Below are 17,257 nucleotides of genomic sequence, written 5' to 3' on the forward strand. Positions count from 1 at the left end.
GAGTCGGACGACAGCAGAATCTTCTCCTGGCGGCCCTCGCTGTTGTGCAGCAGGGTCACCTGGAAGGGGTGCGGCACGGAGGAGCCGCGGCTGCCGCCGCCCCCCAGCAGGGAGGGGTCGGAGGCCTCCGTCTTCTGGACCCGGATGTGGTCCACTTGGGCATAGTCCTGCACCAGGAAGCTGTCCTCGCTGCAGGGAGACAAGGGGGCGGCCAGATGCTCCGAGGGTGTGTGGGCGGCCAGGGTCCCCCGCCCGACGGGGGCCAGAAGGACGCTCCTGAGGGCTGCCCCCCTCCCCCCACCCCCTGGGGAGCACAGGCGGTGCGCTTTCTCGTCCCCGTGGCCTGGGCGGGCAGACCCGGGTCTGCAGGCACAGGGAGAGACCTGGCCGCCCCATGTCACATGCAGGGGGACCCAGGCCGCTGCCGGGGCCAGGCCAGGCTGGGAGGGGGCCCCCACCGTGTGCCCCAGCTCTGAGGAGGCCCGGGTGACTCCCCCAGGCCCCTCCCGGTCCCCGTCTTGGGGCCACATGGCCCGGCACCCACAGCAGCCTACCTCTTCTTCTTGGTGACCACCAGGACGTCGTTGAACAGAAACAGGTAGCACGTGGGCCGGCTGGCCAGTTTTCGGAAAAGCCCGGTTTCCTCCACCACAGAGAGCTCCCCACGCTTCAGCAGCCAGCGGGAGGCAGAGATCAGCGGGAGGGACTGGAAGGAAGGGCCGGGGAGGTGCCTGAGTCGGGGCGGTCGGGGGGTCGGGGTGTGGGCGAGGATGTACCGAGGCCGGGTGGGCACCAATCCCTGCCTCCAAGGACTAGGTGACTGCCCCCTCCCCCCGGGCTGGACCGAGGAGGAGGACAGTGAGATGTGTCCTCGCCTCAAACAAAGGGCTATTCAGTTGGCCGACAGGCACAAATGGGGCAGCTGCGCTGTGCCAGGTCCCCGGCCCAGATCCTGCTCGGCCACCCAGGCGGGTGGGTGCCCTCCCTGCCTCCGGCCGGGCCCAGGGACTCTCCAGGCACCTACTGAGCACCCCCTGAGCCGGAGAGCCCCTCACACCCTCGTCCGGACCTCTGTGGCCTCCCTCCGTCACTCCGTGGCCCTCGTGCCCTGCCCACAGCACCTGCTCCAGCCCGCTGGGCAGCCTCTGCCGGCTGATGACAAGTTGAGGCCCGGCCCACAGAGCTGCCTCTAGGCCCTGACTCCCGTAGAGCAGTTCCCAGGAGGAAGCGTCTGTCTGCTCCTCTCTTTCTGCTGGGCGCCACCCTCCCCAGGAGGTGCTTCCTGCGGAAGCCGGATCCCGGTGGCCTGGGGCACAGCGGGGTCCTGGGCAGCTGGTGGGACCACCCCTGGACCATGGGATGGTGGGGGATCCATGGGGACAGAAGTCTGAGCCCTGCCTGCGTGGGACGGCCTTTAGGATGCCTAGGCCCCCGCCCCAGAACTGACGGGCTATTCCTGGCCTCACGGGGAAACCCAAGATGCAAGCCGGCCCGGACACCGTCCTGCCCCCCGACCCCAGCATGCCGCCTGCAGCCCTGGGGGTGGGGGCACAGGCCAGAGAGACCCGCGTACCCACTGAGCCTCGGGCAGGAGCGCCGAAAAGCTGAGCCTGTGGCCAAGGGGGTGGGAGTCACAAGGGTGCTGGGGAGGCAGAGGCCCCGGCCCCCTCGGTGCGGGCGCCCGCAGGGGCCTCCCTCCAGCCGGAGCCCCGAGAGGCGGTGGCCCCCTGACCTGAGACGAGCCGGGCGAGGAGCGGTGGGGGTGCCCACCTTGACCTTGCCGAAGTCCAGCTGCGTGTGCAGGGTGTACATCTGTTCTGTGCGCTCCATCTTGTGGGCTCCCTCGTTGCACCGTCTCACCAGCTGCCAGGCGGGCGTCGGGAGAGCAGGCTGTGCCGTGGGCAGCGGCCCGGCCGCCCCGGCCCCGCCCCCACCCCGCCCCCGCCCCCACGGGCTCGCCCATCGTGTTTCAGCTCCACTCCCTCCGTGAAAAGCTGGAGACGACGACACGGAAACCTTCCCTCCCTCCCTGCCTTGCCCTCAGGGTCTCCACTGCTGGGTGGGGGTAGGGGGGCGGCATTCAGGCCCGGGCTTGGTCTGGGCGCCCCCTCCTCTCCCCTGGACCCTCCTCACCTTGCTGATGGCCTTGAGCGCACGGCTGGCGGCCTTGTACCTCTCAGGGTGGCCCTGGCTCTTGAGGCAGAGGGTCTGCAGAGAGGATACCACACGTGAGGCGCCGAGGACCCTTTGCCCTCCAGGCTCAGGGGCCTGCACGGGCAGGGGCGCCTCCACTAACGTCACACCGGGCGGGGCCGCAGGGAGGTCGAGGGCCAGTGTCCAGAGGGCTCCTGCCAGGCCGCCCTGGGGTGCACAGCCCCCAGACGGCTCTGCTGGGTCAGGCTGGTTCGTGGGACCTGGAGAGAGCACGCTCCCGGGACCCCAGCCCTTCCAGTCCTTGGCTGTCTTGGACCGGTCTGGGAGGTCCCCGTGGCCTCTCTCTGTACGCTTCCCAGAGGGACCTGGGAGGTCTGATGTCCCGTCTGCTTGGAAAGATGGCACTCTAAGCGGGAGCCACACGCTGCCTCTGTGTGCTGTGTGCACGGCTGCACGTGTACGAGTACGTGCACGCAGATACACCTGCTTGCATGTGTGCGAGCGTGCACACACGCGTGTGCCTACATGTATACGAGTGTGAGCACGTGTGTACACCTGCGTGTGCGAGCGTGTGGACATGTGTGCGAATATATGCACATGTGTACACCTGCCTGCATGCGTATGTGTGCACACATGTGCGCCTGCACGTGTGAGCGTGTGCACACGTGTGTGCCTACGTGTCGAGTGTGAACACATGCGTGCAAGTGTGAGCACACGTGTGCGCCTACATGTGTGCGAGCCTGAGCACATGCGTCCGCCTGCATGTGTGCTAGCCTGAGCACACGTGTGCGCCTACATGTATACAAGTGTGAGCACATGTGTGCGCCTGCATGTGTGCGAGTGTGTGCACACGTGTGCGCCTGCATGTCTTCAAGCGTGAGCACACATGTGCACCTGCCTGCATGCGTATGAGTGTGTACACATGTGTGCCTGCATGTATGTGAGCATGTGCACACGCGTGTGCCTGCATGTTGAGCGTGAACACACGCGTGCAAGTGTGAGCACACGTGTGCACCTACATGTATACGAACGTGAGCACACGTGTGCGCCTGCACGTGTGCGAGCCTAAGCACACACGTGTGCCTACATGTGTGCAAGCCTGAGCACACGCGTCCGCCTACATGTATACGAGCGTGAGCACACGTGTGCGCCTGAATGTCTTCGAGCGTGAGCACACGTGTGCACCTGCGTGTGTGTGAGCGTGTGGACATGTGCACACGCGTCCGCCTGCATGTGTGCGAGCCTGAGCACACGTGTGTGCCTACATGTGTACAAGCATGTGCACGCGTGCACCTGCACGTATGCCTCTCGTCCCCACCTGCCCCGCAGCACTGAGCAGGCCTCTCCGAGGCATGAGCCACTCCAGTGAGCTCTTTAGAGCTCCACGCACAGAAGGGAGGGTGACGGGCACCCGGGCTGCCCTGGGGGCCCACAGCCGGGACAACTGGCTGAGGATCCTGGAAAGGAGGCAGCGGCCCAGGACCCGCACTCGGCAGAGGCCCGGGCAACCCTGGTTCTCACTCATCCACCTGAAGGAACCTCGTGAACCTTCTAGTACGGGGACGAACACCTGCGGAGTGCTGGCGCCGCTCCCGGCACAGAGCCCGGGGGGAGGGCGGGGTGGGGGGAGGCTATCAAATGTCAAAGCCGTCTTACGACCGAGTGACGAGGTGGGGGAGGGGGCGTGCCGTGCCCCACTCCACTGGAAGGGGGACCCGGGCAGCTCCGTCCCGGCGTCCGGCTGACCTCCCTCCCCGGGCGGGGTCCGCGCTGTGTACTCACGTCCGTCAGGAGGGGCAGCCGGGTCACCCTCTGCATGGGGAGGATGAGGAAGGAGATCATGGGGAGACCCCCGCACGCGGGACGCTTCTCGATCTCCCTCAGGGCCTCGTGGAAGGCGGCGTTGCTGCTCCTGCGACAGAGAACGGGGCTTCCGGAGTCAGGGCGGCGGGAGGGGCGGGGGAGCCCGCAGGAACGCGCCCCGAGACCGAGGCCCCCCGGGACCGAGGCCCCCCGGGACCGAGGCCCCGCTCACATCAGCCTCTGCAGGGCGCGCTGCTGGTAGACCTCGTTGGAGCAGTAGGCGACATAGGGGTGGAAATGCTGCTCTGCGTGTTCCTCCAGGATGTCGCTGATGTCCTCCACGCACACCTGCGCCTTGTGCCGCTGCTCTAGGGCCTCGAAAAACCTGAGGGGTGAGAGCGGGCTGGGGCCTGGCCGTCGGGGACCGGCTGCCCAGGCCGGCGGCGAGCCGTGACCTTCCCGGGGAAACCCCGGGACGGGTCAGCTCCTTCAGCCTGAGAAATAGGGCAACTCCGAGGCCACTTCCCGCGGGGTGCTGGCGGAGACCCCGGGGGAGCCCGCAGGCCGGACGGGGAGCCTGCTGCTCTGGTTTCATGCCCTGGACTTGGGTCAGGCCGGCCCGGAGCCCCGGCTCCCTCTGCCCGGCTCAGGGTGGGAGTGGGGGCTCTGGGAGGACTCCCCGGCAGGGACCCCCCCAGGCCCCGCTTCCCCCTGGGGCTCCCTTCCGAGATCAGCCGTGACTCGGCCTCGGCCACGGACAGGAGGCCGCTGCCGCCTCAGGAGGCCGGATGTCCCACCCCAGGACAGCGACGGCCAGCCAGAGGCCCTGGGGAGCTCAGAGGCAACCACGTGGCCGCTTGGCACAGAGGACAGCCGGCCTACGGCGGCCCCGGGCCCTCTGCTGCGCCTCACGGACACGGAGCTGAGGGGCAGAGCTGAACGGAGGGGCAGCCACCATCCCGGGCCCCCCACGGAGTCAGGGGCTGCAAGCTTCCCTGGGGCTGGTCACCGCGGCTCCGCAGGAAGACTGTCTCCAGGGACAAGATAGCCACCCCCCGCCCACCCGCACGGCCCTGAAACTTCATGGGGCAACAGGTAGCAGGGGCTGGGGGCTGGCGGCCTCGGGGGGCTGGTCTGATGCTGATGTGAGTGAACCGGGGCTGAGCCACCTTCTGTCACCTGCCCCACCCTAGTCTGCAGAGGGGGGCTCGTGGGGCCCACCTATGCAGTTTAGAGAGCATGCTGGGGCATGAGGGACGGTGTCCCGGGGTCTCCTGGGACCCACCGTTGGGTGCAGCTGAGTGCACACGGGTGCACACGTGGGCTGTGCCCTCCGTGGGAGTAAACACACACGTGCACCCGCTACCAACCACACTCACACTCACGCAGGCACATATGTGCAGACACACACGCACACACCTGCGCAAACACACACACACACGCACTCGGGCGCACGGATGCACGCACACAGCTACGCACAGGCCCGTGCAGGTCTGGCCCCTCCTCCACCCCAGACCTTGCAACCAGGGCCCCTCCACCCCAGACGTTGCAACCAGGGCCCCGGGCCAGGCCCAGACAACACCGGGTGGAACATGACCCGAGGGTGCAAGTGAAGGCCCCCCCCCCCCGCCCCGCCCACCCCGCCCCGCGGGCACCGCCCACCTCGTCATTAGGCCGCCTTCACCCGATGTCCCGGTGAGGATGTGCCCCGTGGGAGGAACTCCACCCTCTCAAACATCCAAGGGACAGGGCGCTGGGGCTGCCGGGGCGCCCGCGGGCCTGGTGCCCAGCCTGTCCCTGGGCCAGCTGTCGGCGGCCTCAGGGCCCGAGAAGGTTCTCGCGTTCCCTCCCGGCGGGCAGCAGCTCCGATCCGTCCGCCCCGCGGTCCCGGACCGGGAGTGTCCTGGAGCCCCAGCCCTCCCGCCCTCTGTGGGCGCGGGCCTCACCTCTGGCTGGCGCTCAGGACGTCCAGGATGTTGGAGAAGAGGTGATGACGCTCCATCTGGGTCATCGTTGCCTGCAGCTCCCCGGACTGCAGGAACTCGGCCACCAGGATGCCCAGGCTGTGCTGGTACGAGAACTCCGACGTGAGGATCTCAAAGATGGCCTGGCGGGGAGGACAGCGGCTGCTGGGGCCACCCTGCGCCTCGGGGGTGCGGTCAGGGTGCGGGCCGGGCCGGACCCGGGGCAAGGCTGGGAGCGTGGCCGTGGGGACGAGAGCCCGACACCTGGGTACGTGCTCTGGCTCAGCGGCTACGAGCCGTGATGCTGGCGAGGACTCGCACCCGCGTCCGAGAAGGGGCGACGGCAGGCCCCGTCACCCCGCCAAGGGCATCAGCCATCGTCCCAGTGCCCGGCCCAGGAGGTGTCCCCACGACCACCGTCCCCTGTGCGTTGTGTGACCCACGCCAAGTCTTGGGCACAGGACTGGACGCCCCCCCCCCCCCCCCCCCGCCCCCAGCCCCCTTACCTCCTGCCTCTTGCGCTCCTCAGCAGGCAGCCTGTCCAGGATGCCGGACTCCACCACCTGAGGGGGGCACAGGCCTGGGGGTCACGGGGTGCTCATCCCGGAAGCCCATCCTCCCTTCCAGAGAGCCCCGGGGCGGCTGAGGAACGAGACAGGCATCTGGCCGACAGACACCCGAGGGTGGGGAGCGTGTCCCGGGGGCGGAGAGGCCCAAAGCCACCCAGGAGAGCTGAGCGGCGAGCCACGGCCATGACTCAGACACACCTGGCCCAGGTGGGCGTGCGTCCTGCCCGGGAGGTAGGGGAGGCGTTCCAGCCCTCCACCCCTGCAGGCCCAGCAGCCCTTGGCTTCCCTGACTCGCGTGCTGCCCATTCGGCCACAGCGTGTCCGCGGTGGCCCTGCAGAGCCGGCCAGGCCGCCCCACGGCCCAGGGGCACCCCCCTGCAGGACCCAGGGCCACCTGATCCTTGCCCTCCTCCCCTCTGGGCTGGCCAGAGGCCGTCACCAGCGCCTGGGCCGGGAGTTGGGGGGCCGGGTAACCCCCTGCCTCCTCGTCCAGCCCAGAGGCTTGGCTGAGATCCCCCGAGCTCGGCCAGGAACAGAATCTGCCGGCATTTTGAGGGTGCGGGGTCCTGGACCATCTATGCCAGGAGACCACCCACGCACCCAGGCTGCATGCAGCTCTGTCCCTGGGCCCTCAGGGGACGGGTCACCAGCGCTTGCCCTCCTGGGGTAGTGGCAGGCACCTCCCCACACACACCTGCTCAGAGCACCAGGGCCTCTGTCCCAGCCGAGCTCTCCCCGGAGACCCCCACAGCCCTAGGGCAGGGCCCTCGCCCTTCCCCTGCCATCTCCCCCCTTGGACCCTCCTGCCACTTTCCCGGGCCTCAGAGGGGGGTCCTTCTGCCCACAGCTCCGCAGGCCACTCTGAGTCGGGCGAGGGCCAGGGGCTCACCTGTGGGGGGCTCGTCACACATGCGCTGATGCCACGGGCCCCTAGCTGCTCTCCTTCCCTCGGGACCAAACCCAAAGTGCCCTTGGAGCAGGGCGGCTCTGAGGGTGCCAGGAAGGGGGACCCCCTGCAAGCTGGGCATAGGAGGGTACTTCTGGAAGCCTCCTCCCCTCACTGGGAGGAGGACCCCGACCGGCCTTGAGGGGCCAATCGCCTGTGGGCTCGGACACAGAGCATCACCCCACCGTCCTGGCCTCACCTCCGGGAGCTGGCTCCAGGTGATCTGCGCCGGCCGGTAGCTCTTGACCACGATGGGGGCGTCCGCCTTCCCGGTTCCGTCGGGGCTGGACGGCTCGTCGAGCAGGTCGTCGTCAGACTCGTGGCTGGTGTTGAGGCCCCGCTCCCGGATCTCCTGGTAGAACCTGGGGTCTGGGGATGGGGGGGTGTGTCACCGGCAGGCCTGGGGGCTCTGAGCGGGTTCCCCCCGGGAATCTGCGGGCTGAGTCCTCCCCGGGAGACCCCGAGGGCATCAGGCGGTGCAGGGCCCCCCACAGCAGGCTCCCCTCAGGCTGGCTGGCTCCCATGGCTGTGCCCGGCCGAGCCCAGGACAGGGCTGGTGTCCCCATGCAGAATGTGGCACCTTCAGACCAGGGCCGAGCTGACCAATCAGAGCCGTGGGGGCCGCCCTCGGTGGGGGCTGCTCCCAGGCTGGGCCGAGAGCAGTGGACGCCTGTTCCCGAGTCCTCTGACCCGAGGTGCGGTCTCCTGCTCTCCCACTCTGCAGCCATCACCACCCGCCCCTGCCCCCCGGGGGCCAGCTGGTGCCTGGCTCAGGGCCACCAACCCTAACCCTTCTCTTCCTGTCCTGGCTCTGAGACCGGGCACCACCGCTCCTCTCCCTGGGGCAGGAGGAGGCCCGGATCCTGACGCCTCCCCACCCCCAGGCCTGTGGCTGTCCACACAGGGGGGCCCCCTCCTGGCTGAGCCCCTGCACCCTAAGAACCCTGCCCCCTCACAGCCACTGGGTGCTGCATCCTGGCGGGCGGGCCCCTCCCTCTCCCCTCCCTCTCCCCTCCCTCTCCCCCGTGGGGTCCCGTTGGCATCACCCCTCAGCAGGCCAAATGCACTGCTCTGGGCCCTCCTGAGCCCCCAACACCGGGCTCCCTGTGTCCCGTGGGCAGTATACACAGCATGGGTGTCTACACCCTGGGGCCAGCACCCCTGGCTGCACCGGTGCAGACGGGCCTGGCACACACATGCACGCTGGACAAACGTCTCCTGGGGTGAGTGTGGGCGCTCTGTCCATCCCCTGCCCCTGGAACAGCACAGAAGAGCCCGAGGGAACTTTCCAGACACGTCAGAACTACACGATGAGACAAGCCACCAGGACCTCCAGCCCCCAGAGAAATCCCAGTCGGCCCGTTCTCCCTGCGCCGCACCGGCCTGCCCTGCCCCCCAGCAGCCCCGGCGAGACCAGCCTCAGCTGCGCCCGGCCTGGCCCATACTGGCCTCTTGAGGTCACGTCCCCTTGCCACACTCACCATCCTTGAAGGAGCCCTTGTGTGCACGTTTCCGCCCCAGTGTCCTCTGTGCAAACAAGAGACCCGGAAACAGTGGCCGTCAGTGGGGAGGAGGGGCAGGTGTGAGTCCACAGCAAGGCCACCCTGAGGGCCCGGAGATCTCAAAGCACCACATGTGAAGGCATGCTCAACAGGAGGGGGCCCCTGCTGGGCACGTGGAAGGTGCTCGATAGACGTCAGCTCCACAAGGAATGCACGGCCAACAAGCAGAGGCTAGGGCAGGTAGGGCAGGGTGACTGAGAGCTAGGCAGATCCAGGAGGGCTGCCTGGAAGAGGAAGGCAGGCCTGAACTGATCAAGAGCGGTGCTCAGGACAGCAGGGTGTTCCGACTGGGTCTAGAGAGAAGCCCAAGCAAGGACGGACGGGTGTGGTTGGAGGGGGCTCAGAAGGTCCAGGGTGGGAGCCGGGGCCACACCGGGGGAAGCAGAAAGGGCAGGGACTGGCAGGTTAGTGTCGAGCTCCCAGCACAGGCTTGGGGTCCCAGCAGCTGCTGGCAGGACTGCAGGGGCAGGTGGGGGCGGGCAGGGTCTTCAGGCACCCCCGGCCCCGGCAGCTGGCCGCACAGAGCCTACCCTCTTGGCCGGGACACGGTTTTTCCCGACCTCGGAGCTATGCAGGTTCCGGGAAAGGGAGAGGTTTCTTCAACAAGTTGGGGCCTGAAACTCCCCTTGTGGGTCTGGAATGTGTGGCGCTCCCCCCACACTGGGCCCTGCTCCCCCACCCCGGGCCCCGTGCCCCGCTCCCAGCACCCCTACCCCTCCTGCCTCTGGGTCTGGGCACCTACCCAGCGTTCACCCTCTGCTTTCTGCCTCCGGACCACCTCTGTGCCCCTGCTCGGAGTTCCTGGGGAGCCCCTCCTCCGTGCTCTGCTGGCCCCCCAGGTTTCCCCAGCCCAGACCGGAGCACCCTGGTGCACGCCTGCCCCCTCCCTGCCCTAGGACCTCGCTGGGGGCCACCTATAGGGGTGCCCTCGGCACCCCGGCTCCAGCTGTGCAGGAAGTCAGGAAACGTCTGATGCGAGGGAGTGAGGTGGCAGCTGGACGGGCCCTGGGTGGCTGCAGTGTGCCTAGGTCCTGAGGCAGCTTCTGGGGCCCGGGCATCTCAGGGAGGCCTGGCAGGAGCCGCGCCCCACCTCCAAGGCCACGGGCATCTGAGGACTGCAGCCAAGGTGGTCCCCGGGGGTCCCCTCTGCACGTACTCTGACGGGTGGGCTTGGCTTCTCCTCCGCCCGCGGCCACGGCTCCTGGTCCCGGTGACAGCCCCCGGAGAGGCGGCCACCGGAACATCAACTCTGGGCACGGGGGCCCCTTCCCACCAGCCCTGTGCCCGGCCCGTTCTCTCGAGAGCACCGAGGTAAGAGCGGCTGTCGGGCGGGGCGGGGAGGGCGTGCGCGCAGAGAGGGCGTCACGCGTCTCCTGAGTCCCCAACCTGGGGGGCCCCTCGGGCAGACCCACCGAAGCCAGGTGCTGCTGTGAGGTCAGCACTGAAACTCGTCCTTCAGACAGGCCGGCTCCCCTCGGGGCTCACAGAGAGAGGCTGCCTTCGGGACGCTCTGTTCCTCGCTGCAGCTGAGAGCGGGGACCCCCGAGCCCGGGGTCCCACGGAAACCCCCCGACCTCGCCGAGCCTCGACTGCCTCATCTATAAAGCAGGCACACTCACACTCCGCTCGCAGCCTGCCCATCAGACCGAACCGGATACACGTCAGGACCCTGCGCGAAGTAGGTGCTCACTGAATGGCAGCCGCATGAGACAGGTGACGGTGGCGGTGACAGCGAGGGTGACAGTGAGCCTCCGTCTGTGCCTACAAGCTCCCGAGGCCCCTTGCAGCACGGCCCCCGCCCCGAAGTCCAGGCGGCACGGCCCCCTACCTTATTCTTGGCCGGGCACCGAGCGGGAGGCTGGCTGGGCTCCTCCGCCAGGGCCTGGAGCTTGGGGCTGAGCTGGAGGGGGCCCCTCTCCCCGCCCGGCGCCTCCAGGCCCTTCATGGCCGCCCGGTAGGATCGGTTCCGTAGGTTCCGTCTCAGCGCCCCCCCGGGGCCCACGTCCACGTCCATGTCGTCCAGGGAGAAGCTGGGGGCTGACAGGAGCCGGGGGTCCCGCCGGGCGGCCTCCTTGCTGAGCACGGCCGCCCCGAAGCTCTGGTGGCGGGCCGGGGTCTTGGCCTTGCTCGACACGGCCAGGCTTCTGGGGATCAGCTGCTGAGTGCCCATCTTGAGGGCCGCGGGGCTCTGCGTGCTCAGGACGACAGCCCGTGGCTCCTCGTCCTTAGGGGACACAGCGGGGGGCACCGAGGTATCGAGCTGGAAGCCTTCGCTGTCCCTGAGCTGCAGGGCGCCCCGCACCATCGGGAGCCCGGACGCCGGGTTCCCCCTGGCATCGAGCCGCAGCTCGGAGTGGAAGCGGTATTCCAGCAGCTTCTCTTCCAGGGAGCTGTCCGAGTGTCGCTGGGACATGCTGAGTGGCCACGGTGTCCTGGGGCGAGAGGGCAAAGGTGAGGGCAGGCGGACACGCACACCCTGCAGCCCTCCTGCCCGCGGGCCCCGCCCACCGCCTCTCAGCGCCCGCCCGGCCAGGGACCCCGCTCGGGATGCAGGGCCCGGAGGCCGGGAGGGGGGTGTGCGGGGGGCGGGAGGCTCAGGCCTGCCGGGACCCAGCTGCTGGGACCGGGGCGGAGGACAGGCGTGCCCCCCACCCCGTGCTTCCTCTGGTGGGTGCCCACGCTGAGGACGGACCCCCAGGCCGGGGGGTGCAAGCGTGCGGCAATGAGGGGCGCGTGGCCCCGGGGCCCTGCCGGCCCGAGCCGGGTCGGACACTGGGCATCTCGGCACCACCTCCTCCTGGTCACCGTGAGCACCGCGAACGAAGCTGTCTGTGGGGCTCCCGGGACCCCGGCCTCCACCGCACCCCCACGTTCCAGAGCACGCAGGGCCAGGCTCCGCCGTGCTGGGGGAGGTCATGTCAGCTCCCTCACTCGCGGGACACGCCGGCCGTCTGCGTTCTCGGTTTGCAAACGAAGACACGAGGCCCTGAGAAGCCCAGGAGCCCCCGGGGTGTGGGACGGGACGCGTGGGAAACTGGGGGCTGACCCCCGGCCTGTGTGATTCCAGACCCTCTCTCTTCACCGCCCCGCGTGGTGACTCCCGCGTGGCCGGCTGTCTAGGCGGCCTTTCTGCGTGTGCAGTGACACGCCCGGACTTTCCCGCATTCACGGACTCTGAGCAGGGCCGACCGTCCCCGTCTCAAAAGCCCACTGGGCACAGTCCCTCTATGCCTGGATGCAGAGGGGGGAGGGGGGCGTCTGCAGACACCCGGGGCCCACAGCCCCCGCTCAGTCTCCCTGCATCCCGTGGATGCCCGTCCCTCCGGGGACCCCGAGCGCCTCACACGTGCAAAGCCCCGCCGACCGGCCTGGGGCCGGCTCTTCAGCTCGGTCTGGCTCGTGCCGGGCCGAGGGCGCATGGCCCTGCGGTGTGGACGGGGCCGCCGCTGCCTTTCCACTGTGGGCGGGGCAGGGCCCACACAGGCCTCCCGGCCACCGGCTTCCAGCCAGCGACCGTCACATCCCTCGGCTCTTTTCTGTGCCTCCCGCTCAAGATTGGCAACGTGGGCAGAATGGTGACAAAGCCTCGGGAGCAAGGCTCCCGCTCGCGGGAGTCAAGTGCTGTCGCAGCCCAGCCCTGGGCTGCAGGGCTGCGATGGAGCGACGCCCCAGCCGCCGGGCGGAGCCAGGGCCACAGTCAGGGGCGGGAGGACCTTGGAGGCCCGCGGGAGACGCACTCCTTTGCGCCTCCTCCTTTCAACGTCAATGCAAGCAAACGGAGCCGCCACTCCTGTGCTTCCTGTAGACACAGGGCTTGTGCACACGAGGCCGGAAGCCCATTTTTCAGGCGGAAAAATCAAGTCTCCGAATCTGCAGCCCAGGTGGCTGAGACTCCGCGCACAGCTCCTGCCCAGCATCCTTTGCCACGTGCCCTGCCGATCTGGGAAGGAACGGAGACGCAGTTTATCCGACAGCTCCGTGGGAGCGAGGCGGTCACCTGCCCTCTCCTGCCCCGGGGGGGCGGAGGGGGACACGCAGCCAGAGGTGCCCGGGCCTGCGCCAGGCCTCCCGGGCCTCTGGAGTCGACGGTTCCCTGGACCCCAGGGACACCCCTGCCATCCGTCCCAGGACACGCCAGGCAGGTCCCAGCCCGAGCCTACCTCCCACACTCCCCGCCCAACCCTGCATCGGAAGTTCCCGGGCCAGCCTCGGCTCCAGAACCCCTCCCTGAGGGGCAGCCAGGCCCCAGAGGGCCCTAAGCCACAGCCACCGGCCGGGGTGACAGCAGCAGCCGGGAGCCTGGCTGCCTGTGCTCCGACCCCCAGCACACAGGGTCTCAGCTAAAGCCATCCCAGACAGGCGAGTGTGGCTGCCTGAGGAGCCCTGGCCGCCCCCACCCCGGGAGGACTGCCCACACATTCCTGGGGACATTCTGAGTCCCAGGCAGCCAGCGGCGGGCGGTCCCCCACCCTGGCTCACCCACCCCCACGTAAACTTTGCATTCACCCAGGCCTGGCTGAGAAAGGGGTTTCTGGTAGACTTTGACCTCCATGCAGGCCAAGCAAAGTGCCCCCGAGTGGGGAGCCTGAAGGCTCGGTCAGTCCTCTTAGTCTGGGAGGCGTTGACCGTGGGGGCATTTCACCTCGTCGCCCTGAAAACCAGCACTGTGACTGTGCCTTCCACCTGCCCCATCCCCACCTCAGGCCCTAGGCCTGGGTCTTCTGGGCCCAGACCCTGGACCCGGACCCTGGACCCCAGACCCCGGACACAGCCAGTAGCAGGGCTGCTCCCAGCAGGGGGCAAAGTCTACTCTGGGGACAGGAGGTGCCCCAGCAGGAACCTGTCGGGTGAGCCACTGCGGGGTGTGACCTCCGTTCTCAGTAAGGTGGCCACACCCACAGGCCTGGAGTGCCACCCGAGAGGGGACCAAGGCCCGAAGAGGAGTGGGTGCCATCCCAGGGCTCTGCTGGACCTCCAGGACCGGGGCCGGCTGCAGCCAGCTGTCGGGGGGGGGGGGGTTGTGCAGCTGACATGGGCACACTCTGACCTCCTCCTTCTAACCTCAGGGTTCTCACAACTCCCCGGGCACAGGTCCAAAAGTCACACGGCACCGAGAGGCCTACCGTGAAAGACAGGTGTCCCCTCCTCCACTGCCCTGTCCCCCACAGGCCACCTCTCCGGGCTCTACAGCTTTTCCTCGATGTCTGCTATTCTGAGATCTCCTGATCGCACAGGCCAGCCTCTCCCTGCCGTGTGGACGGGATTCCAGCCCGGTACGCAGGACCCGTGGGTGTCTGTGTTAGTACAGCCGGCTGGGCCGAGCAGGACGCCAGCGCCCGGCCTCCCCTTGTTAATAATTCCCTCTTGTTGACCGGCGGCTGTCCTCCTGTTAACTCCCCATGCGTTCCCGTGTCCCTGCCTCGCGTGTTTGGACCACACACTCCGTGCGATCAGGGCATCAGCCCTGGTTCTCCCAGAGACCCTGGCCTCTCTCCCCGGCGCTCCCTTCCCTGCCCTCAGATCCCATCCTGGAACGGTCCTGGAGCTCCCCACCTTCCTGAGGCTACGAGGTAGCCTCACGGGAAGCAGATCTTTGTCCCTGGGGCTGGTAACCTGCTGAGCTCAGAGTCCCGTGGGAGATTATTTTCTTCCAGAATCCGGAGGCCTCCTTTCTTGTCCGGTGCTCTGCTCCTGGGAAAACACCAGACACGCTCCGACGCTGGCTCCCTGGACGATCACAGCCTGGGGCGTCCCCTGCCCTGTGGAGGTGTGGCTCCCACTTTCTGGGGGGGGGGGTGACAGGGAGCACCAGCACTCGTGGGGAAAGGTCCACACGCACTCCCTGAGCCACAGACTTGTGCCTCCTTCCAGCCCCTTCCTCGGGCCTCGCAGGTCTGGGCGCATCCTGGGGATCTCTCGTGCAAACTTTCCCCCGCCTGTTTTCTCCAGCCCCTCTTTCCGGGACGGCCCGGATCCCGCACTCCAACCTCTGGCATTGTCTCCACACTGCGGCCTCTTCTGTCCTGGGTTTTCATTCTCTGCCCACGCCGTGGGAGATTCCAACCCTTCCAGAAACCAGCACGTCCTGCAAAGAGCTGTCCAGAGCGCCCTGTCCCCGCGGCGTGCTACGGCTTCTGTCGACGCTGAAAAGGTCGCTTGTGGTTCCTTTCTGCTCCCTGACCGTCCCTGTATGGGCCTCTGTCGCCAGCTCGAAGGCAGCAGGCCCTCCCGGTCCCTCTTGGCTGTCTGCTTCGACTTTAGCAGGGAAGACGGCGCCACGCAGGGAGCGTTGCTGCCCCCCATGCTCCTTGGGGACCCCCGCCCCCCGCGTCCCCACCCGCCGCCTCTCCTCTGGCTGGTCGGCTCTGCAGAGCGGCTCTCCCTGGGTCCTCACCGGCTGCCGGCCTTGGCCTGGTGTCCGGGGGCCAGTGCAAGGGAGGGGCCGAGGGCACGGACTCGGGCAAATGCCAGCCACACTGTCCAGGCAACGGAGCTCCCGAGAGGGAGGCCAGCTGCCCTGAGGCGACCATGGGGTCACAGGGGCGGGTCTGCTCCCCAGCACAGCTCCTCCAGAGACACCCGGGGCCCTGAGGGCTGCGTGCTGCGTGTCGGTCTTCCTGAGGGGTGTGGGTCCTTCAGGCCCAGGGATGATTTCGGTTCACATCTGCACACACGGCTGGGCTCCATGGTGAGAAGCGAGCTCTTGGCTGTGGTGGTGCAAGCTCCGTCCTGCTGCCCTCGCCCCGGTGCCGCATCCTCCCGGGGGGCCCTGGGGTCTGTGACCAGAACCACCCACACGGGTACTTAGCTTTGAGCCGGCAGAAGCCACCAGGGTGCATCGCGGGGGCTTCCACACCCATCCACGCCACCTTTTAGGTGACTTTCAGGGGACTTCCTGCTGTCTCCGCACCGGGTGGGCGGGGGAGGGTGGTGACCTGTTGAGTCCTTGGAATCCATGGCATTTAACTCTCCTTTTCCACTCCGCAGCCGGCCCGGTGTCCAAGGCACAGGTGCAGGGACAGGTGAGGGGCACCTGAGACTTGGGAGGGAGGAGGGGCAGCAGGCGGGGTCAGGGAGGACCACGTGGCTGGGTCAGCGGGGCCTCAGCGGCACTTGGTGCCGGGGGTCCTTGCAGCCCGGTGCCCGGCTCCTGCGTTCTTCTCACCAGACGGGCTCCCTGGACTCCGTGGGCTCAGCGCCCGCCCTCCCGCTGCCTGACAGAGGAGATCAGTCCGCCTGGCCCTGTGGCCCTGTCCACAGCTGCTCCCACAGCCACTGGGACCACTCCGTCCGTGGGGCCTCTCTGTCCCTTCTGCCCTGCCTCCAGGTCCGGCTGACCCCACCCTGCCCGGTGGGGCCCGGCCTCCCGAGCACCAGACCCTGGTCTTTGCTCAGGCTGACTCGGGCCACGCTGATGGTCTTGTACTTGGGTAATTCTGCAGGGCCGAGCTCAACCGTCAGAGTCACACGGAATCTGGGGGCAGGATTTGGCCGTGTAAGTCGCAGAGCACACAGCAGACGGTTCCATTTGCCAGGTGGCCAGGGGTGGTTCAGGGACTGCGGTGGCCTTGCCCCCCCCTCCCCCCCAGGGACATCTGGCCACATCCGGAGCCAGTTTTAGAGGTCACGAGGTCACGGCCGGGCCTGACTTGCTGCCCCGCCTGTGTGGGCGGAGACCATGCCTGCGGGTCAACACCCTGCAGGGGGACCTGTCCGGGGCAAATGTCCGCAGTGCCTAGCTTAGCTGACTCCACCCCTTCACGGTGGGGGTCAGGGAAACCCAGCCCCGCAGAGGCCCCCTCCCTTTCTGGTGGGGCCCGGGAGACCCACTGGCCATGCCCAGCCTGGCACCCGGCCTGGCAGCAGGGAGGGGCCGTGCTGGGCCCGCCCCACGCAGAAGCCTCCCGCTGCCTCTTGCTATGAGGCTTCCAGGCTCGGGCAGCGGTCACAGAGACCACCTTCCCGGCTCAGTCTGCGACGTCCACGCCCCCTGGCTCCTGTGTCTGGGTCCGGACGTCCCATAAACCTGGCTCCGGGCCCAGACTCAGCTGACACGCATGCCATTTCCCCAAAGAAGCCTCTGGATGGGAAATCAGAGCCCCGACTCCGACGGGAGCTTGGACAGGTGACCAGCAGGTGTCTTCCAAATGCTTTCTCCCCGGCAGTGTCTGCAGTCCCTCCCCCATCTTCCGGAAGGTGGGTGTGTTCCCTCGCTGACAGGTGAGGGAACCTGGGGGGTGGGGGGGGGGGTCAGGCTGC

General features: G+C 68.2%; 1 protein-coding gene across 1 annotated transcript in view; it reads right to left on the reverse strand.

Annotated features, from left to right (window-relative positions):
* Positions 1 to 11,877, reverse strand: part of ARHGEF16 (Rho guanine nucleotide exchange factor 16) — a 13,695-nt gene extending 1,818 nt beyond the window's left edge. The window contains exons 1-11 of the mRNA XM_049618930.1: positions 10,827 to 11,877; positions 8,918 to 8,963; positions 7,636 to 7,805; positions 6,428 to 6,484; positions 5,904 to 6,064; positions 4,190 to 4,342; positions 3,937 to 4,066; positions 2,134 to 2,208; positions 1,771 to 1,863; positions 555 to 706; positions 1 to 189 (exon numbers count right to left, since the gene is read on the reverse strand). The exon at positions 1 to 189 is cut by the window's left edge and continues 5 nt beyond it. Coding sequence (XP_049474887.1) covers positions 1 to 189; positions 555 to 706; positions 1,771 to 1,863; positions 2,134 to 2,208; positions 3,937 to 4,066; positions 4,190 to 4,342; positions 5,904 to 6,064; positions 6,428 to 6,484; positions 7,636 to 7,805; positions 8,918 to 8,963; positions 10,827 to 11,411 — 1,811 coding nt within the window. The 5' untranslated portion in view covers positions 11,412 to 11,877. The remainder of the gene's footprint in view (positions 190 to 554; positions 707 to 1,770; positions 1,864 to 2,133; positions 2,209 to 3,936; positions 4,067 to 4,189; positions 4,343 to 5,903; positions 6,065 to 6,427; positions 6,485 to 7,635; positions 7,806 to 8,917; positions 8,964 to 10,826) is intronic.
* Between the last annotated feature and the right edge of the window lie 5,380 nt (positions 11,878 to 17,257).

Source organism: Panthera uncia, assembly GCF_023721935.1.
Source record: "Panthera uncia isolate 11264 chromosome C1 unlocalized genomic scaffold, Puncia_PCG_1.0 HiC_scaffold_4, whole genome shotgun sequence".
NCBI lineage: Eukaryota > Metazoa > Chordata > Mammalia > Carnivora > Felidae > Panthera > Panthera uncia.